The sequence below is a fragment of the Oncorhynchus nerka genome, linkage group LG3 (genome assembly GCF_034236695.1).
Source record: "Oncorhynchus nerka isolate Pitt River linkage group LG3, Oner_Uvic_2.0, whole genome shotgun sequence".
Taxonomy (NCBI): Eukaryota; Metazoa; Chordata; class Actinopteri; order Salmoniformes; family Salmonidae; genus Oncorhynchus; species Oncorhynchus nerka.
In genome coordinates this window covers 69,147,894-69,169,944 of record NC_088398.1, presented here as the reverse complement: position 1 = coordinate 69,169,944, position 22,051 = coordinate 69,147,894, and the positions used below count along the sequence as shown (strand labels likewise).

Below are 22,051 nucleotides of genomic sequence, written 5' to 3'. Positions count from 1 at the left end.
GGAAATGAAACGTTCCATAGAGGGGGTGTCCATAGAGGGTGTGTGAACTGGAAATGAAACGTTCCATAGAGGGTGTGTGAACTGGAAATGAAACGTTCCATAGAGGGTGTGTGAACTGGAAATGAAACGTTCCATAGAGGGTGTGTGAACTGGAAATGAAACGTTCCATCGAGGGTGTGTGAACTGGAAATGAAACGTTCCATAGAGGGTGTGTGAACTGGAAATGAAACGTTCCATAGAGGGTGTGTGAACTGGAAATGAAACGTTCCATAGAGGGTGTGTGAACTGGAAATGAAACGTTCCATAGAGGGTGTGTGAACTGGAAATGAAACGTTCCATAGAGGGTGTGTGAACTGGAAATGAAACGTTCCATAGAGGGTGTGTGAACTGGAAATGAAACGTTCCATAGAGGGTGTGTGAACTGGAAATGAAACGTTCCATAGAGGGTGTGTGAACTGGAAATGAAACGTCCATAGAGGGTGTGTGAACTGGAAATGAAACGTTCCATAGAGGGTGTGTGAACTGGAAATGAAACGTTCCATAGAGGGTGTGTGAACTGGAAATGAAACGTTCCATAGAGGGTGTGTGAACTGGAAATGAAACGTTCCATCGAGGGTGTGTGAACTGGAAATGAAACGTTCCATAGAGGGTGTGTGAACTGAAATGAAACGAGGGTGTGAACTGGAAATGAAACGTTCCATAGAGGGTGTGTGAACTGGAAATGAAACGTTCCATAGAGGGTGTGTGAACTGGAGGGGTGTGAACTGGAAATGAAACGTTCCATAGAGGGTGTGTGAACTGGAAATGAAATGAAACGTTCCATAGAGGGTGTGTGAACTGGAAATGAAACGTTCCATAGAGGGTGTGTGAACTGGAAATGAAACGTTCCGTCGAGGGTGTGTGACCTGGAAATGAAACGTTCCGTCGAGGGTGTGTGAACTGGAAATGAAACGTTCCATAGAGGGTGTGTGAACTGGAAATGAAACGTTCCATAGAGGGTGTGTGAACTGGAAATGAAACGTTCCATAGAGGGTGTGTGAACTGGAAATGAAACGTTCCATAGAGGGTGTGTGAACTGAAATGAAACGAGAGGGTGTGTGAACTGGAAATGAAACGTTCCATAGAGGGTGTGAAATGAAACTGGAACTGGAAATGAAACGTTCCATAGAGGGTGTGAACTGGAAATGAAACGTTCCGTAGAGGGTGTGTGAACTGGAAATGAAACGTTCCATAGAGGGTGTGTGAACTGGAAATGAAACGTTCCATAGAGGGTGTGTGAACTGGAAATGAAACGTTCCATCGAGGGTGTGTGAACTGGAAATGAAACGTTCCATCGAGGGTGTGTGAACTGGAAATGAAACGTTCCATAGAGGGTGTGTGAACTGGAAATGAAACGTTCATAGAGGGTGTGTGAACTGGAAATGAAACGTTCCATAGAGGGTGTGAACTGGAAATGAACTGAAATGAAACGTTCCATAGAGGGTGTGTGAACTGAAATGAAACGTTCCATAGAGGGTGTGTGAACTGGAAATGAAACGTTCCATAGAGGGTGTGTGAACTGGAAATGAAACGTTCCATAGAGGGTGTGAACTGGAAATGAAACTGAGGTGTGTGAACTGGAAATGAAACGTTCCATAGAGGGTGTGTGAACTGGAAATGAAACGTTCCATCAGAGGGTGTGTGAACTGAAATGAAACGTTCCATAGAGGGTGTGTGAACTGGAAATGAAACGTTCCATAGAGGGGGTGTGAAATGAACTGGAAATGAAACGTTCCATAGAGGGTGTGTGAACTGGAAATGAAACGTTCCGAGGGTGTGAACTAGAAAGGGTCCATAGAGGGTGTGTGAACTGGAAATGAAACGTTCCATAGAGGGTGTGTGAACTGGAAATGAAACGTTCCATAGAGGGTGTGTGAACTGGAAATGAAACGTTCCATAGAGGGTGTGTGAACTGGAAATGAAACGTTCCATAGAGGGTGTGTGAACTGGAAATGAAACGTTCCATGAGAGGGTGTGTGAACTGGAAATGAAACGTTCCATAGAGGGTGTGTGAACTGGAAATGAAATGAGGGTGTGAACTGAAATGAAACGTTCCATAGAGGGTGTGAACTGGAAATGAAACGTTCCATAGAGGGTGTGTGAACTGGAAATGAAACGTTCCATAGAGGTGTGTGAACTGGAAATGAAACGTTCCATAGAGGGTGTGTGAACTGGAAATGAAACGTTCCATAGAGGGTGTGAACTGGAAATGTGAACTGGAAATGAAACGTTCCATAGAGGGTGTGTGAACTGGAAATGAAACGTTCCATAGAGGGTGTGTGAACTGGAAATGAAACGTTCCATAGAGGGTGTGTGAACTGGAAATGAAACGTTCCATAGAGGGTGTGAACTGAAATGAAACGTTCCTAGAAACTGAAATGAAACGTTCCATAGAGGTGTGAACTGGAAATGAAAACTGGAAAATGAAACGTTCCATAGAGGGTGTGTGAACTGGAAATGAAACGTTCCATAGAGGGTGTGTGAACTGGAAATGAAACGTTCCGTAGACGTCCATAGAGGGTGTGTGAACTGGAAATGAAACGAGGGTGTGTGAACTGGAAATGAAACGTTCCATAGAGGGGTGAACTGAAATGAAAACTGTGAACTGGAAATGAAACGTTCCTGGAAATGAAACGTTCCAGAGGGTGTGTGAACTGGAAATGAAACGTTCCATAGAGGGTGTGTGAACTGGAAATGAAACGTTCCATAGAGGGTGTGTGAACTGGAAATGAAACGTTCCATAGAGGGTGTGTGAACTGGAAATGAAACGTTCCATCGAGGGTGTGAACTGAAATGAAACGTTCCATAGAGGGTGTGTGAACTGGAAATGAAACGTTCCATAGAGGGTGTGTGAACTGGAAATGAAACGTTCCATAGAGGGTGTGTGAACTGAAATGAAACGTTCCATAGAGGGTGTGTGAACTGGAAATGAAACGTTCCATAGAGGAGAACTGGAAATGAAACGTTCCATAGAGGGTGTGAACTGGAAATGAAACGTTCCATAGAGGGTGTGTGAACTGGAAATGAAACGTTCCATAGAGGGTGTGAACTGGAAATGAAACGTTCCATCGAGGGTGTGTGAACTGGAAATGAAACGTTCCATAGAGGGTGTGTGAACTGGAAATGAAACGTTCCATAGAGGGTGTGTGAACTGGAAATGAAACGTTCCATCGAGGGTGTGTGAACTGGAAATGAAACGTTCCATAGAGGGTGTGTGAACTGGAAATGAAACGTTCCATAGAGGGTGTGTGAACTGGAAATGAAACGTTCCATAGAGGGTGTGAACTGGAAATGAAACGTTCCATAGAGGGTGTGAACTGGAAATGAAACGTTCCATAGAGGGTGTGTGAACTGGAAATGAAACGTTCCATAGAGGGTGTGTGAACTGGAAATGAAACGTTCCATAGAGGGTGTGTGAACTGGAAATGAAACGTTCCATAGAGGGTGTGTGAACTGGAAATGAAACGTTCCATCGAGGGTGTGTGAACTGGAAATGAAACGTTCCATAGAGGGTGTGTGAACTGGAAATGAAACGTTCCATCGAGGTGTGTGAACTGGAAATGAAACGTTCCATAGAGGGTGTGTGAACTGAAATGAAACGTTCCATCGAGGGTGTGTGAACTGGAAATGAAACGTTCCATCGAGGGTGTGAACTGTTCCAACTGGAACTGGAAATGAAACGTTCCATAGAGGGTGTGTGAACTGGAAATGAAACGTTCCATAGAGGGTGTGTGAACTGGAAATGAAACGTTCCATAGAGGGTGTGTGAACTGGAAATGAAACGTTCCATCGAGGGTGTGTGAACTGGAAATGAAACGTTCCATAGAGGGTGTGTGAACTGGAAATGAAACGTTCCATAGAGGGTGAACTGAAATGAAACTGGAAACTGAAATGAAACGTTCCATAGAGGGTGTGTGAACTGGAAATGAAACGTTCCATCGAGGGTGTGAACTGGAAATGAAACGTTCCATAGAGGGTGTGTGAACTGGAAATGAAACGTTCCATAGAGGGTGTGTGAACTGGAAATGAAACGTTCCATAGAGGGTGTGAACTGGAAATGTCCATCGAGGTGTGTGAACTGAAATGAAACGTTCCATCGAGGGTGTGTGAACTGGAAATGAAACGTTCCATAGAGGGTGTGTGAACTGGAAATGAAACGTTCCATAGAGGGTGTGTGAACTGGAAATGAAACGTTCCATAGAGGGTGTGTGAACTGGAAATGAAACGTTCCATAGAGGGTGTGTGAACTGGAAATGAAACGTTCCATCGAGGGTGTGTGAACTGGAAATGAAACGTTCCATAGAGGGTGTGTGAACTGGAAATGAAACGTTCCATAGAGGGTGTGTGAACTGGAAATGAAACGTTCCATCGAGGGTGTGTGAACTGGAAATGAAACGTTCCATAGAGGGTGTGTGAACTGGAAATGAAACGTTCCATAGAGGGTGTGTGAACTGGAAATGAAACGTTCCATAGAGGGTGTGTGAACTGGAAATGAAACGTTCCATAGAGGGTGTGTGAACTGGAAATGAAACGTTCCATAGAGGGTGTGTGAACTGGAAATGAAACGTTCCATAGAGGGTGTGTGAACTGGAAATGAAACGTTCCATCGAGGGTGTGTGAACTGGAAATGAAACGTTCCATAGAGGGTGTGTGAACTGGAAATGAAACGTTCCATAGAGGGTGTGTGAACTGGAAATGAAACGTTCCATAGAGGGTGTGTGAACTGGAAATGAAACGTTCCATAGAGGGTGTGTGAACTGGAAATGAAACGTTCCATAGAGGGTGTGTGAACTGGAAATGAAACGTTCCATAGAGGGTGTGTGAACTGAAATGAAACGTTCCATGGAGGGTGTGTGAACTGGAAATGAAACGTTCCATAGAGGGTGTGTGAACTGGAAATGAAACGTTCCATAGAGGGTGTGTGAACTGGAAATGAAACGTTCCATAGAGGGTGTGTGAACTGGAAATGAAACGTTCCATAGAGGGTGTGAACTGGAAATGAAACGTTCCATCGAGGGTGTGTGAACTGGAAATGAAACGTTCCATCGAGGGTGTGTGAACTGGAAATGAAACGTTCCATAGAGGTGTGTGAACTGGAAATGAAACGTTCCATAGAGGGTGTGTGAACTGGAAATGAAACGTTCCATAGAGGGGTGTGAACTGGAAATGAAACGTTCCATCGAGGGTGTGTGAACTGGAAATGAAACGTTCCATCGAGGGTGTGTGAACTGGAAATGAAACGTTCCATCGAGGGTGTGTGAACTGGAAATGAAACGTTCCATAGAGGGTGTGTGAACTGGAAATGAAACGTTCCATCGAGGGTGTGTGAACTGGAAATGAAACGTTCCATAGAGGGTGTGTGAACTGGAAATGAAACGTTCCATAGAGGGTGTGTGAACTGGAAATGAAACGTTCCATAGAGGGTGTGTGAACTGGAAATGAAACGTTCCATAGAGGGTGTGTGAACTGGAAATGAAACGTTCCATAGAGGGTGTGTGAACTGGAAATGAAACGTTCCATAGAGGGTGTGAACTGGAAATGAAACGTTCCATAGAGGTGTGTGAACTGGAAATGAAACGTTCCATAGAGGGTGTGTGAACTGGAAATGAAACGTTCCATAGAGGTGTGTGAACTGGAAATGAAACGTTCCATCGAGGGTGTGTGAACTGGAAATGAAACGTTCCATCGAGGTGTGTGAACTGGAAATGAAACGTTCCATCGAGGGGTGTGAACTGGAAATGAAACGTTCCATAGAGGGTGTGTGAACTGGAAATGAAACGTTCCAGAGGGTGTGTGAACTGGAAATGAAACGTTCCATCGAGGGTGTGTGAACTGGAAATGAAACGTTCCATAGAGGGTGTGTGAACTGGAAATGAAACGTTCCATAGAGGGTGTGTGAACTGGAAATGAAACGTTCCATAGAGGGTGTGTGAACTGGAAATGAAACGTTCCATAGAGGGTGTGTGAACTGGAAATGAAACGTTCCATAGAGGGTGTGTGAACTGGAAATGAAACGTTCCATAGAGGGTGTGTGAACTGGAAATGAAACGTTCCATAGAGGGTGTGTGAACTGGAAATGAAACGTTCCATAGAGGGTGTGTGAACTGGAAATGAAACGTTCCATGGAGGGTGTGTGAACTGGAAATGAAACGTTCCCTCGAGGGTGTGTGAACTGGAAATGAAACGTTCCGTAGAGGGTGTGTGAACTGGAAATGAAACGTTCCATCGAGGGTGTGTGAACTGGAAATGAAACGTTCCATAGAGGGTGTGTGAACTGGAAATGAAACGTTCCATCGAGGGTGTGTGAACTGGAAATGAAACGTTCCATAGAGGGTGTGTGAACTGGAAATGAAACGTTCCATCGAGGGTGTGTGAACTGGAAATGAAACGTTCCATAGAGGGTGTGTGAACTGGAAATGAAACGTTCCATAGAGGGTGTGTGAACTGGAAATGAAACGTTCCATAGAGGGTGTGTGAACTGGAAATGAAACGTTCCATCGAGGGTGTGTGAACTGGAAATGAAACGTTCCATCGAGGGTGTGTGAACTGGAAATGAAACGTTCCATAGAGGGTGTGTGAACTGGAAATGAAACGTTCCATAGAGGGTGTGTGAACTGGAAATGAAACGTTCCATCGAGGGTGTGTGAACTGGAAATGAAACGTTCCATCGAGGGTGTGTGAACTGGAAATGAAACGTTCCATAGAGGGTGTGTGAACTGGAAATGAAACGTTCCATAGAGGGTGTGTGAACTGGAAATGAAACGTTCCATAGAGGGTGTGTGAACTGGAAATGAAACGTTCCATAGAGGGTGTGTGAACTGGAAATGAAACGTTCCATAGAGGGTGTGTGAACTGGAAATGAAACGTTCCATAGAGGGTGTGTGAACTGGAAATGAAACGTTCCATAGAGGCTGTGTGAACTGGAAATGAAACGTTCCATAGAGGGTGTGTGAACTGGAAATGAAACGTTCCATAGAGGGTGTGTGAACTGGAAATGAAACGTTAACATAGAGGGTGTGTGAACTGGAAATGAAACGTTCCATCGAGGGTGTGTGAACTGGAAATGAAACGTTCCATCGAGGGTGTGTGAACTGGAAATGAAACGTTCCATAGAGGGTGTGTGAACTGGAAATGAAACGTTCCATAGAGGGTGTGTGAACTGGAAATGAAACGTTCCATAGAGGGTGTGTGAACTGGAAATGAAACGTTCCATAGAGGGTGTGTGAACTGGAAATGAAACGTTCCATAGAGGGTGTGTGAACTGGAAATGAAACGTTCCATAGAGGGTGTGTGAACTGGAAATGAAACGTTCCATAGAGGGTGTGTGAACTGTAAATGAAACGTTCGGTCGAGGGTGTGTGAACTGGAAATGAAACGTTCCGTCGAGGGTGTGTGAACTGGAAATGAAACGTTCCGTCGAGGGTGTGTGAACTGGAAATGAAACGTTCCATAGAGGGTGTGTAAACTGGAAATGAAACGTTCCGTAGAGGGTGTGTGAACTGGAAATGAAACGTTCCGTAGAGGGTGTGTGAACTGGAAATGAAACGTTTCGTAGAGGGTGTGTGAACTGGAAATGAAACGTTCCGTAGAGGGTGTGTGAACTGGAAATGAAACGTTTCATAGAGGGTGTGTGAACTGGAAATGAAACGTTCCATAGAGGGTGTGAGAACTTGTGATGGTGGGTGTGAAACAGAGGATTCACACTCATGTTGGCACACAAATATGTTTATGCACACTGTGTGTGTACATGAATGTGAGCGTGTTCATTATGTCAGTATGTCAGAGTCTGCTTTACAATATGGAAATGTATTGTAATTGAATAAAGAGTGGGATCAGTGCCCCCCCCACACACACACACACCTACCTGCAGATGGCCCCCTGTCCAGGTATGATGTCACACTTCCCGTCATTCATACAGAAGTCTGTCTGTAGGTCACATATGCTCTGACAGGGCAGTCCGTCCACACTGAAGTACCCAGCGTTACACACACACTCCGCCTCGCCAGACCAGCGGTTCACAGAACACTGTGCAAACTCATTACACGCCTGGAACTTACACTGGTTCGCCTGGTCACCTGGCAACAACACACAGGAAGTGTTAGGGTAGATACAGTCAACTCCTGATAAGTGCACATTGGATAAATCCAGTTCACCAGTTCCAATTCAAATACATTATTTTGAATTGCTCTGGATATTTATTTGAAGTTTAGTCCTGAGTCATAGAATACAGTATATACTGCATAGTTTCTCCTTGCATTAGAACGGGGGGATATAACAACTAGTAGAGGTAAAAGGTTATTATAAGAACATTATATAATCCTAGAAACGCCATGTTGGGATATAATCATAATAAGATTTAGCTATTTTTGTTGTGATTGACTCAGACAGATTATGACGGCTCATCTGTCATGATGAGACAAAAACAGTCATCAGTCTAAGGCCTAGAGTCTATTATCTAAGTCTATTATCTAAGGCCTCATATGATCCCATACTGACAACCACAAACAAACACACCATCACTGTCACATACAGTCAAACAGTCCCGCTAGTCTCTGAGCCTCTAGGAGAAAGAGGAAAAGATTACACACATACAAATGTATTACAGGATGGTATATTGATGCATGCGTCATATGTTCAATACCTTCATAAACTTAATATACTGTATAACTTAACATAACTTCACCTCATGATGCCAATAACAAGTATCACCAAAGAAAATACAAAATGTCCAATGGGAGGGAAGAGGAAGTGGATGTCTTCTCACAGTTTGCTATTCCACAGTGGGATATGGATTATCTTGCTGTAGTTACATAATCAGTGTGACCAAGACATTGAGTAATTGAAGGAACGCCTGAGAATGCCCGAGACATTTAACACCTAGCTTACACACACACACACACACACACACACACACACACACACACACACACACACACACACACACACACACACACACACACACACACACACACACACACACACACACACAAAGATACCTGCAGTCTCTGATTTTGAAAAGTGACTCATTCTCTTTGTCTTCAGTCTAGATTAGAACCTCCCTGGAGAGAGCTTTCATGACAAAATGTATCCATCTACCATGCTTATAACTGAGAATCCATGTGCCATGCTTTTAACTGACAATCCATGTGCCATGCTTTTAACTGACAATCCATGTGCCATGCTTTTAACTGACAATCCATGTGGATATGCACATTTTAATGCATTTGAACTCCCCAAAACCAAAAGGAGGAGTGCCTAGGAATAATTAGGAACCCTCCGTTGTGTCTCTGGTGAAATATGTGGTCGTTGTCAAGCTTACCTGACTCTACGTCCAGTGAGTACTTGTCGATGGCCAGGTTCATGGTCTTGTAGGCTGTGTTAGCGAAGTCTTCCAGGATCAGGTAGACTACGTTGTTGACGCCGCGAGGCACCGGCTTCCCGAACTTCATCCGGCTGTTGACCACAATACTCCCGTTCCGGAAGTTCAGGATCTCCAGGTTCTGGAAGTTACTAAGGTTGGACTGGAGGTAGGGGAGCAGCTAGAGGGGGGCAGGGAGAGACGGAGGGATGGAGAGAGAGAGAGATACAGAGAGAGCGCACCCTCTACATATAGTATCACACATCAAGTAAAACATCTATTTCTAATTGTCTACAGGGGGAAAGGGGGAATAAAGGCTTAAAATGAATAGCTCACCAGCTCTATGAACCTTTGTTCCAGGGCCTTGTATTCCGGGGAGCTCTTATTGAAGAGGTCATCTGAGAACTTCATGTTGGTTACCCTCAGACTGAAGAACACCATCAGCGCCCGCCCAGGGTTGATTGGCATGGCAACGCTGTGGTCCACACCATGTACCCCTCCAGAGGGGTACCCGCTGCTTCCCTCCTCTGTTTGGTTGGTGCCACCGAAGGGGACCAGGTCATAGTCTGTCACAGGGTCGATCGTCTGTAGCTGGTTTAACAGACATGAAACAATTCATGGTGCAATTGGTCAATGTGGAACAACATTTGGTAGCTTTTATGATACAACAAGGAAATGTCTGCGCTAACAGATGAATAGACTAAGTAAAGTACCATAACAAGGGGAGTTTTTCCTAGTCAGGTTACATGGTCACTCAGACAGGAAAAACTCAGGATCCTGACTAATGTCCATTACAACCATCATCTCTCCATCATCTTTTATTACCTCTAGAGTGATGGAAATGTCTGGGCCAGGGTAATACTTGGCAGGTGTGAGAGCTGGGGTGACCCCCTGGTCCTTTGCTTCTGCCTCCGGTTCTGGGGCTGTGTCTAGGCCCGTGGCCTCTATTGCCTCTTCTTCTACTATGGCATCAGAGACTTGGGTGAAGGGCGACTCCTTCTCTGCAGAAAGAGTGGTAGGGTAAGCGGCCTCTGAAACAGCCTCGTCGACCAACATTATCTCATCTTCTACCAGGTCCTCCACCGAGGTCTCAGTCATGTCCAGAAGTTCCATCACCACTTCTTCTTTTGCCACCTCTTCCTCCACCTCCAAGGCATCCTCTCCAGTTACTGGCTCCTCGATGATTGGTCCGTCCTCTAAGCTCTTAACTTCCTCTCCATATCCTGATATTTCTGGATGACCCAACACCTCGTTAGCCTCTTCTTCAGGCTCATCTGGGGGTACAGTCTCCATGGCATTCTCGGGGACATTAAGGCTCTCAGCTGGCTCGGGATCTTCCATCGTTTCCACAGGGACAAAGGCAGGTTTCACTTCCTCCAACTCTTCTATGGTCTCTGTCTCTAGGATGTAGTACTCAAGGTTTTCTGAGGGTTCAGCTTCTTCTTCTAGAACCTCTGCAGTATCAGAGACCTCCACTACTTCCTCCTCTACCTCCTCTTCCTCAGGGACCTCCACTGCTTCCTCCTCTACCACCTTTACCTCAGAGACCTCCACTGCTTCCTCTTCTACCTCCTCTTCCTCAGAGACCTCCACTGCTTCCTCCTCTTCCTCAGGGACCTCCACTGCTTCCTCCTCTTCCTCAGGGACCTCCACTGCTTCCTCCTCTTCCTCAGGGACCTCCACTGCTTCCTCCTCTACCTCCTCTTCCTCAGGGACCTCCACTGCTTCCTCCTCTTCCTGAGGGACCTCCACTACTTCCTCCTCTACCTCCTCTTCCTCAGGGACCTCCACTGCTTCCTCCTCTTCCTCAGGGACCTCCACTACTTCCTCCTCTACCTCCTCTTCCTCAGGGACCTCCACTGCTTCCTCCTCTACCACCTCTTCCTCAGGGACCTCCACTACTTCCTCTTCTACCACCTCTTCCTCAGGAACCTCCACTGCTTCCTCCTCTACCTCTTCTTCCTCGGGGACCTCCACTGCTTCCTCCTCTTCCGCAGGGACCTCCACTGCTTCCTCCTTTACCTCCTCTTCCTCAGGGACCTCCACTGCTTCCTCCTTTACCTCCTCTTCCTCAGGGACCTCCACTGCTTCCTCCTTTACCTCCTCTTCCTCAGGGACCTCCACTACTTCCTCCTCTACCTCCTCTTCCTCAGGGACCTCCACTGCTTCCTCCTCTACCTCCTCTTCCTCAGGGACCTCCACTGCTTCCTCCTCTACCACCTCTTCCTCAGGGACCTCCACTACTTCCTCCTCTACCTCCTCTTCCTCAGGGACCTCCACTGCTTCCTCTTCTACCTGCTCTTCCTCAGGGACCTCCACTGCTTCCTGCTTTACCTCCTCTTCCTCAGGGACCTCCACTGCTTCCTCCTTTAGCTCCTCTTCCTCAGGGACCTCCACTGCTTCCTCCTCTACCTCCTCTTCCTCAGGGACCTCCACTGGTTCCTCCTCTATCTCCTCTTCCTCAGGGACCTCCACTGCTTCCTCTTCTACCTGCTCTTCCTCAGGGACCTCCGATTCTGCTTCCTCTGTTAAGATCTCTTCCTCTATGATCACCTCTTCCAAAACTACCTCTTCTTCTATGGTATGTTCCTCTTCTGCAGCTGAGGCTGGCTCTTCTTCTTCCTCGGGCTGGAAGGGCAGGTCCTCAAGTCTGTCAACACCTGACCCAGAGGCCTCTATCTCCAGAGGAGGCTTGGGGAGCGTAGTGCCCTCTGGCTGCTCGGGGGAGATAGGGTCTGCAGGGAGGAGCTCCAGGGGAGGGCTCTCTATAGCCACAGTGTTCCCCAACAGCAGACCCTCCTCCTCCATCCCCGTGTCATCGATGGTCACCTCTGGCTCAGGGGGGAGGGTCACACTCTCCTCCAGAACGATGACATCATTCTCCCCTGTCGCCACATCCTCAGCTTTAACCTCAGAGGCATCTGGGGTCATCTCAGTAGCCAAGATTTCCTCCTGGACATTAGAGGAGAAACACATTATAACCTAAACTGTCACACAATTAGGTTGGAGTTCCATTCCATTTCAGTCAATTCAGGACATGGAATTGACCCCAACCCTGAACTCCATACTATTATAATCAAAATTGTGAATTATCGGTTTCCATGCCTTAATGACTGACAAAAATGAATTACTTACATACACATCATTTGCATATTGTTATTAAGTTTAATCTACCTACATGGTGTGACAGCTACTCCAAGGCATAACACTACCTGATAAAACTTGAATTGGAAAAGGCAGCTTCTGTCTGATAGAGAGAACTCTAAAGTCTAAGATATTGTAGTCTGTTTCTGGGCAGCTCGATGCCTAGTGCTTCTGTTATGTGTAGTTGGCTGTAAATGCCAGTTACTGACTGGTAGTTTGCCAACCTCTTCCAGTTCATGTAATTACTCCAATTAATCATGTAGAGCCTTAGCAGGCAAGTAAAGCAGACCCAGTTACACTCCAAGACCAAGACTGGAGCTCCCTGCTCTGTTTATCACAATACAGCTGCTAGTCTACTGGCAGAATCCACAAAGATCATAGGGTCCTGCATTCACAAACTGAGTGATAACCTCCCTCTCTCTCTCGCTCTTTCTCCCTCCCTCTCTTTCTCTCTCTCCCTCCCCCTCTCTCTCTCTCTCTCTCTCTCTCGCTGTAACTCTGCAGCCCCAGAATAGTAGTGGATTATTATATCAAGAGCCAATCTAATCCTCAAAGCCTTCACCTCATCCCTTACATCCAGGAGAGCCCTGGTTAACACCACCTATCAGCAGTCTCACCACTAGACAGGAGAGTCCTGGTTAACACCACCTAGCAGCAGTCGCACCACTAGACAGGAGAGTCCTGGTTAACACCACCTATCAGCAGTCTCACCACTAGACAGGAGAGTCCTGGTTAACACCACCTAGCAGCAGTCTCCCCACTAGACAGGAGAGTCCTGGTTAACACCACCTAGCAGCAATCGCACCACTAGACAGGAGAGTCCTGGTTAACACCACCTAGCAGCAGTCTCACCACTAGACAGGAGAGTCCTGGTTAACACCACCTAGCAGCTGTCTCACCACTAGACAGGAGAGCCCTGGTTAACACCACCTATCAGCAGTCTCACCACTAGACAGGAGAGTCCTGGTTAACACCACCTAGCAGCTGTCTCACCACTAGACAGGAGAGTCCTGGTTAACACCACCTAGCAGCTGTCTCACCACTAGACAGGAGAGTCCTGGTTAACACCACCTAGCAGCAGTCTCACCACTAGACAGGAGAGTCCTGGTTAACACCACCTAGCAGCAGTCGCACCACTAGACAGGAGAGTCCTGGTTAACACCACCTAGCAGCAGTCTCACCACTAGACAGGAGAGTCCTGGTTAACACCACCTAGCAGCAGTCTCACCACTAGACAGGAGAGTCCTGGTTAACACCACCTAGCAGCAGTCTCACCACTAGACAGGAGAGTCCTGGTTAACACCACCTAGCAGCAGTCTCACCACTAGACAGGAGAGTCCTGGTTAACACCGCCTAGCAGCAGTCTCACCACTAGACAGGAGAGTCCTGGTTAACACCACCTAGCAGCAGTCTCACCACTAGACAGGAGAGTCCTGGTTAACACCACCTAGCAGCAGTCTCACCACTAGACAGGAGAGTCCTGGTTAACACCACCTAGCAGCAGTCTCACCACTAGACAGGAGAGTCCTGGTTAACACCGCCTAGCAGCAGTCTCACCACTAGACAGGAGAGTCCTGGTTAACACCACCTAGCAGCAGTCTCACCACTAGACAGGAGAGTCCTGGTTAAAACCACCTAGCAGCAGTCGCACCACTAGACAGGAGAGTCCTGGTTAACACCACCTAGCAGCAGTCTCACCACTAGACAGGAGAGTCCTGGTTAACACCACCTAGCAGCTGTCTCACCACTAGACAGGAGAGCCCTGGTTAACACCACCTATCAGCAGTCTCACCACTAGACAGGAGAGTCCTGGTTAACACCACCTAGCAGCTGTCTCACCACTAGACAGGAGAGTCCTGGTTAACACCACCTAGCAGCAGTCTCACCACTAGACAGGAGAGTCCTGGTTAACACCACCTAGCAGCAGTCGCACCACTAGACAGGAGAGTCCTGGTTAACACCACCTAGCAGCAGTCTCACCACTAGACAGGAGAGTCCTGGTTAACACCGCCTAGCAGCAGTCTCACCACTAGACAGGAGAGTCCTGGTTAACACCACCTAGCAGCAGTCTCACCACTAGACAGGAGAGTCCTGGTTAACACCACCTAGCAGCAGTCTCACCACTAGACAGGAGAGTCCTGGTTAACACCACCTAGCAGCAGTCTCACCACTAGACAGGAGAGTCCTGGTTAACACCGCCAGCAGCAGTCTCACCACTAGACAGGAGAGTCCTGGTTAACACCACCTAGCAGCAGTCTCACCACTAGACAGGAGAGTCCTGGTTAAAACCACCTAGCAGCAGTCGCACCACTAGACAGGAGAGTCCTGGTTAACACCACCTAGCAGCAGTCTCACCACTAGACAGGAGAGTCCTGGTTAACACCACCTAGCAGCTGTCTCACCACTAGACAGGAGAGCCCTGGTTAACACCACCTATCAGCAGTCTCACCACTAGACAGGAGAGTCCTGGTTAACACCACCTAGCAGCTGTCTCACCACTAGACAGGAGAGTCCTGGTTAACACCACCTAGCAGCAGTCTCACCACTAGACAGGAGAGTCCTGGTTAACACCACCTAGCAGCAGTCGCACCACTAGACAGGAGAGTCCTGGTTAACACCACCTAGCAGCAGTCTCACCACTAGACAGGAGAGTCCTGGTTAACACCACCTAGCAGCAGTCTCACCACTAGACAGGAGAGTCCTGGTTAACACCACCTAGCAGCAGTCTCACCACTAGACAGGAGAGTCCTGGTTAACACCACCTAGCAGCAGTCTCACCACTAGACAGGAGAGTCCTGGTTAACACCGCCTAGCAGCAGTCTCACCACTAGACAGGAGAGTCCTGGTTAACACCACCTAGCAGCAGTCTCACCACTAGACAGGAGAGTCCTGGTTAACACCACCTAGCAGCAGTCGCACCACTAGACAGGAGAGTCCTGGTTAACACCACCTAGCAGCAGTCTCACCACTAGACAGGAGAGTCCTGGTTAACACCACCTAGCAGCAGTCTCACCACTAGACAGGAGAGTCCTGGTTAACACCACCTACAGCAGTCTCACCACTAGACAGGAGAGTCCTGGTTAACACCGCCTAGCAGCAGTCTCACCACTAGACAGGAGAGTCCTGGTTAACACCACCTAGCAGCAGTCTCACCACTAGACAGGAGAGTCCTGGTTAACACCGCCTAGCAGCAGTCTCACCACTAGACAGGAGAGTCCTGGTTAACACCGCCTAGCAGCAGTCTCACCACTAGACAGGAGAGTCCTGGTTAACACCGCCTAGCAGCAGTCTCACCACTAGACAGGAGAGTCCTGGTTAACACCGCCTAGCAGCAGTCTCACCACTAGACAGGAGAGTCCTGGTTAACACCACCTAGCAGCAGTCGCACCACTAGACAGGAGAGTCCTGGTTAACACCACCTAGCAGCAGTCTCACCACTAGACAGGAGAGTCCTGGTTAACACCACCTAGCAGCAGTCTCACCACTAGACAGGAGAGTCCTGGTTAACACCACCTACAGCAGTCTCACCACTAGACAGGAGAGTCCTGGTTAACACCACCTAGCAGCAGTCTCACCACTAGACAGGAGAGTCCTGGTTAACACCACCTAGCAGCAGTCTCACCACTAGACAGGAGAGTCCTGGTTAACACCACCTAGCAGCAGTCTCAGTAAGACACTGCCTCCACCACAACATTGTAATATACTCCATGCTGACAAGCAATCCTCTGTGGATTTGTTTTTGATATTTATATAGCTGAACGCTCAGCATACATCATCACAGCCATATAGGATTCTGCCTCTCACTGCTTCCAGGAAATAACCTCTGGACCAACTGGAGGTCAAGGGTCAAAGGCTGACTTACCAAGCAGTCATCCTTGGTAATTCCAGCCGTGGACTCGATGGACTCAGGAACACTAGACACTGTAGAGTCAAAGAGGACAGAGTCAATACTGTGAGTCATAGGGAGGCCTATTCATTCAAACCTGATCATTAAAACAACAACAGGTTCTTCCCTATAGCGGAGGGAGGTAGCCTAGTGGTTAGGAGCGTTGGGCCAGTAACCAAAGGGTTGTTGGTTTAACAACTGCTCCCTGGGCGCCCATGATTTCCACTGATTCAGAGGGGTTGTGTTAAATGCGGAAGACACATTTCAGTTGAATGCATTCAGTTGTGTAACTAACTACGTATCCCCTTTCCCTTCCCACACTTGAGTCCATGCACCCAACAAAGATAGCAGTTGGAAACCAAACTTAACTGCATAATAAGTCAAACTTTCTCTAATAATGTACTAGAGGAATGACGTTTAAACCCTCTCCATCTTTTCTGTATAATCCATTTGTCCTCTCCCCAGTCCTGACAGCGGTGGTGCCGACTATGTGTTTACCTAAGAGGAAACTAATCACCTACTACTAATCACCCTAGAGATCTATCCCCTATACCTGCCACTATGGGCCAAGACCATTACTGCATTTACCATCAGGCCTGGAGCCTGGGACTGGAGCCTGGTGGCGACAGCTTGGAACCAAGCAGTGCCTGTAAGTCACCACACACTGTGCCAGGCAGGCATCTGACATTATTTACCCCTCATATCAGATGTCTCGGCACATAATGAATCAGGCCGTGAGACGGCATCCATCTTCAGGGAAACACAGTAAACTAATGACAGCAACTCTTTTACAACACTGTCAGGGAGAATTCCAATAGACCAGGGAGATGGTATTATCATCATTACCATAGAACGTGTTCCATTCGCTGGACAAAACCCTGCCAGGAGTTAGAGCTAACCTACTTACTGGCTAGCTAAATCTAGTCTCTGTGTGTGTGTGTGTGTGTGTGTGTGTGTGTGTGTGTGTGTGTGTGTGTGTGTGTGTGTGTGTGTGTGTGTGTGTGTGTGTGTGTGTGTGTGTGTGTGTGTGTGTGTGTGTGTGTGTGTGTGTGTGTGTGTGCGTGCGTGCGTAACTGAAGCACTGGAACCCAGCAAAAATAATAGATGAAGTAGAGAGAGAGAGAGAGAGAGAGAGAGAGAGAGAGGTAAGGGCTCTGATTTTTCAAATCCAGTTGTCTCACTTCTATCAAAGACTGTTTAATGAGCTAGATTTAACTGTTGCAGAGTAAAATCATAGTCCCAATAAATGAGGAGTCTGTTATTTGTTCATCAAAAAGGACCCACTTCTGAACAGAAATCACCACAAAACACTGGGTAAGACAAAGCGCTGTTGAATAGAATGAAGGAAATCAGGCCCCAGAGAGCCAGTGACAGGATAGGTGGAGGTGGGACAACTAAGGTACGTTGGGGCTGGCTATGGTGGAACTAGGTGTCTTACAATCAGATACAGTGACCCAATTGGTGATGTTGGCTTTATTGTATTGTGTTTGGTCCCATGTAATTGTATTGTATATTTAAGCAATATGGCTCGAGGAGGCGTGGTATATGGCCAATAAACTACAGCTATGGGCTGTTCTTAAGCAAGACGCAACACAGAGTGCCTGTATACAGCCCTTAGCTGTGGTATATTGGCCATATAAGGTGCCTTATTGCTATTATAAACTGGTTGCCAACGTAATTCGACCAGTAAATTGTCATGTTTTGTCATACCCATGGTATACGGTCTGTTATACAACGAGTGGGTCTAATCCTGGATGCTGATCGATTAAAACCGCATTCCAGGCGGTGTCTATTCCACAAGTTAGCTCAGGCTAAATCTATGATGTTGAAATGCCTATTTACTCTGTTCTGACTGCACAATCCACTGTCTCGTCAGCCCAGCCAGGCAATTTACAAACTAGATCTACACTGAAAAAAGCATCTATACATTATCTTGTATTTCTTTTAGACTAACACTTAGTTTTCAACAGCAGAGATTTGTAATAACCTTGCTGTCTGTCTCTCTGACATTTGGTTTTCAACAGCAGAGATTTGTAATAACCTTGCTGTCTGTCTCTCTGACATTTAGTTTTCAACAGCAGAGATTTGTAATAACCTTGCTGTCTGTCTCTCTGACATTTGGTTTTCAACAGCAGAGATTTGTAATAACCTTACTGTCTGTCTCTCTGACATTTGGTTTTCAACAGCAGAGATTTATATAAACCTTGCTGTCTGTCTCTCTGACATTTGCAACATTGTTTCAACATTGAAATTCAATCTTCAGCTGTCCCATAGTAATGAACGTGTCAGGAGTCAGGATGAGACAGACAGGCTGGCAGCTTTTCTCAGCCAGTCAAAATCATTTATCAGCATTATTTTTATGGATATATAAAAAATAAAAAAATGAAATGCAGATAGTTTACTGTCATTACAGCTTCAGTTTGAAGTGATTGTGTAGTTCTGTCCTTGAGCCGTTCTTGTCTATTGATGTTCTATATTATGTTTCATGTTCTGTGTGGACCCCAGGAAGAGTAGATGCTGCTAACACAACAGTTCATTATAGTGGTTTTGCTGTGTATGGTAGTGTATATATACAGTGTATTGTACAGTAGTGTTTGGTAGTGCTGTATGTCTTACCACTCCTGATAAAATACCAAAATACAAAAAAAGTGTTCGCTGAACAGTGGCCTGGCGAGAGAGAAGATTTTCTATGCCAGGTGAAATCGCATGTCATTAGCTCATTGTTATGAATGAATCCCAAAAAATCACTAGAAAACAACTTAAACGCAAAGCTACTTTGCTGTTACTATGGCCCCACTGTTTTAATTTTTTTTATTTTACCCTTATTTTACCAGGTAAGTTGACTGAGAACACATTCTCATGTACAGCAAAGACCTGTGGAATAGTTACAGGGGAGAGGAGGGGGGATGAATGAGCCAATTGGAAGCGGGTGATTAGGTGACCATGATGGTATGAGGGCCAGATTGGGAATTTAGCCAGGACACTGGGGTTAACACCACTACTCTTATAAGTGCCATGGGATCTTTTACTGACCACAGAGAGTCAGGACACCCGTTTCGCATCCCATTCCAAAGACGGCACCCTACAGAGGGCAATGGGATATTTTTTAGACCAGAGGAAAGGGTGCCTCCTACTGGCCCTTCAACACCACTTCGTTTGAGGTGACTGTGTTTGCCAAAGTTGGCCAGCTGGCAAGCAAGGGGTAAGAATGTTGCCAGCTGGCAAGCAAGGGGTAAGAATGTTGCCAGCCATCATGGCAATGGAACATTTAGAACGAATGACTGTGTCGCATCCATAGATTTAGAACAAAAAGGCTTAACGACTGGGTCACGTGTCTGACAACCGAACCGATAGAATGACCAGCCAGTTTGGATAGTAACCCTAGATTTGTGTCGGGACTATATCTCCTTGAAGGATGAAATAGTTTGAACAAATTCATCAAAATAATGTTTTTAATGAAAATATTTAAATCATTATTTGAATAGGTTGGTAACCCGTTAAAAGTGATAATGCCCTTGAAGCCGATGTTTGGAGGATATATATTGGCTTTGTCTCGGGTCTAACAACACCCATGCCAAACACCAGCATCTTGGGCATTCTCAGTTAAATATATCACAGCGTTCAGCGAATCCGGATTCAGGGCTCAAACCACCTGGTTCATAATGTATATTTTACCACTCATAGTTAGTCTGGCTACAGTGCCAGAGTACTGTGTATAGTCATTTTACTGTGTATGGTAGTGTATAGACAGTGTATTGCACGGCAGTGTTGAGTAGTGCGGTGTGTCTTACCACTCTCTAGATGCAGTAAGTCAGGGTCCAGGGCCAGGGTTGTGTCTCTGATGATGTTGTCATTTAGCAGGGCCTCAGTGATGTTGTTCCTGAAGTCAGTGATGTTGTAGACCACTGTGGGCCTCTCCTTCAGCTCTCTGTAGGAGTTCTCCACCAGGTTGGACTGCAGGGTCAGGTAGTCCAACTGCTCACTGCTCACCCCCTCCCCGTCCACCTCCACCGTCACCGCATAGACCACCACTACGCCATCCAACCTGCACAGGCAATACATGTACAGATACATCAGTCAGTTAATCTGTCAGTTGATCTGTCAATCAATCTAGCAATCTAGTAAATATACACTACCGTTCAAAAGCTTGGGGTCACTTAGACATTTCCTTGTTTTTGAAATAAAAGCACATTTAGTGTCCATTAAAATAACATCAAATTGATTGGAAATACAGTGTAGACATTCTTAATGTTGTAAATTACTATTGTAGCTGGAAACGGCAGATTGTTTATGGAATATCTACATAGGTGTACAGAGGCCCATTATCAGCAACCACCACTCCTGTGTTCCAATGGCACGTTGTGTTAGCTAATCCAAGTTTATCATTTTAAAATGCTAATTGATCTGATCAATTTGATGTTATTTTAAATGGACAAAAACAAGGAAATGTTTAAGTGACCCCAAGCTTTTGAAAGGTAGTGTATATCCATCCATTCATCCACCATCAACATCTATCCACCCATACACCCATGGAAAACCCATCAAATTTCACTATCAATTGATACATAATTTTATTGATCAGTTTATGAATCTACTGTCTATAATATGATTATCTAGAATCAGAGTCTCTAACAGGAAAACAGTTTCCCTGGGAAGAGTAGAGTTCCAAACACAGTACTTTTTTGGACTATTCTGAAATGATAGATGGTAGTGTGATAGATTTACACCCTTCTAAAGCATCATCTATAACTTCCATGACTTCCATCCAACAAGCCCAGCCACCCGAGTGATCAATATGGTCATAAACACGACAAACACCCCACAACAGACTCTTGATGTGGAACCTGACTGTGTGGAAAAAGCCATCTATCAGACTTCATATGGCTTCAGAGAGCCCTTCTCTTCTCCCTGTGACCTAGATCTCTCAGCAGGCTTGGCTTGGCCCAGTATGAGGCACATGCCTGTAATCGGCACACTGCACCACCACATCCCAGATCCCAGTTTTCCTGCTGACAGCTCACACTGGGAAAACGGTACGAACACTTTCACAAGTGTTTAATGACACTTGAAACTAGTTGATGTTCTTTTTATACTCTTCTGCTGCTGGCCCTACTGCAGAGCTCCGGTCAGATCCACACTGTAGCGCTGCTGACCTGGGAATCTGGAATGACCACTCAGAAGAGAGCAAGGCTTTTCTTAGTAAAGTCCCACGTAATTGCATGAGCAGAGGACTGCTGCATGACTCGTGCGTGTGTGCGTATCTCTCCATACCGGTCTGTCCCAGATGTTGACAGTGACAGGCCAGGAAGCTGATTGCAGTGGGCATAAAGCCTCCGAGATGAGCTCCTCTCCTGGGTTGGGGTTAGGTAGCAGCCATAAAGCGCCATAGATGAGCTCCTCTCCTGGATTGGGGTTAGGTAGCAGCCATAAAGCGCCATAGATGAGCTCCTCTCCTGGGTTGGGGTTAGGTAGCAGCCATAAAGCGCCATAGATGAGCTCCTCTCTTGGGTTGGGGTTAGGTAGCAGCCATAAAGCGCCATAGATGAGCTCCTCTCCTGGGTTGGGGTTAGGTAGCAGCCATAAAGCGCCATAGATGAGCTCCTCTCCTGGGTTGGGGTTAGGTA

At 46.5% G+C, this 22,051-nt stretch overlaps 1 protein-coding gene across 1 annotated transcript in view; it reads right to left on the bottom strand.

The window, feature by feature from the left end:
* Window positions 1-22,051, bottom strand: part of LOC115116665 (interphotoreceptor matrix proteoglycan 2-like) — a 94,472-nt gene that overhangs the window by 32,572 nt on the left and 39,849 nt on the right. Inside the window, exons 10-15 of the mRNA XM_065015072.1 lie at window positions 20,219-20,472; window positions 16,404-16,462; window positions 10,223-12,349; window positions 9,734-9,988; window positions 9,359-9,578; window positions 7,904-8,114 (exon numbers count right to left, since the gene is read on the bottom strand). Coding sequence (XP_064871144.1) covers window positions 7,904-8,114; window positions 9,359-9,578; window positions 9,734-9,988; window positions 10,223-12,349; window positions 16,404-16,462; window positions 20,219-20,472 — 3,126 coding nt within the window. The remainder of the gene's footprint in view (window positions 1-7,903; window positions 8,115-9,358; window positions 9,579-9,733; window positions 9,989-10,222; window positions 12,350-16,403; window positions 16,463-20,218; window positions 20,473-22,051) is intronic.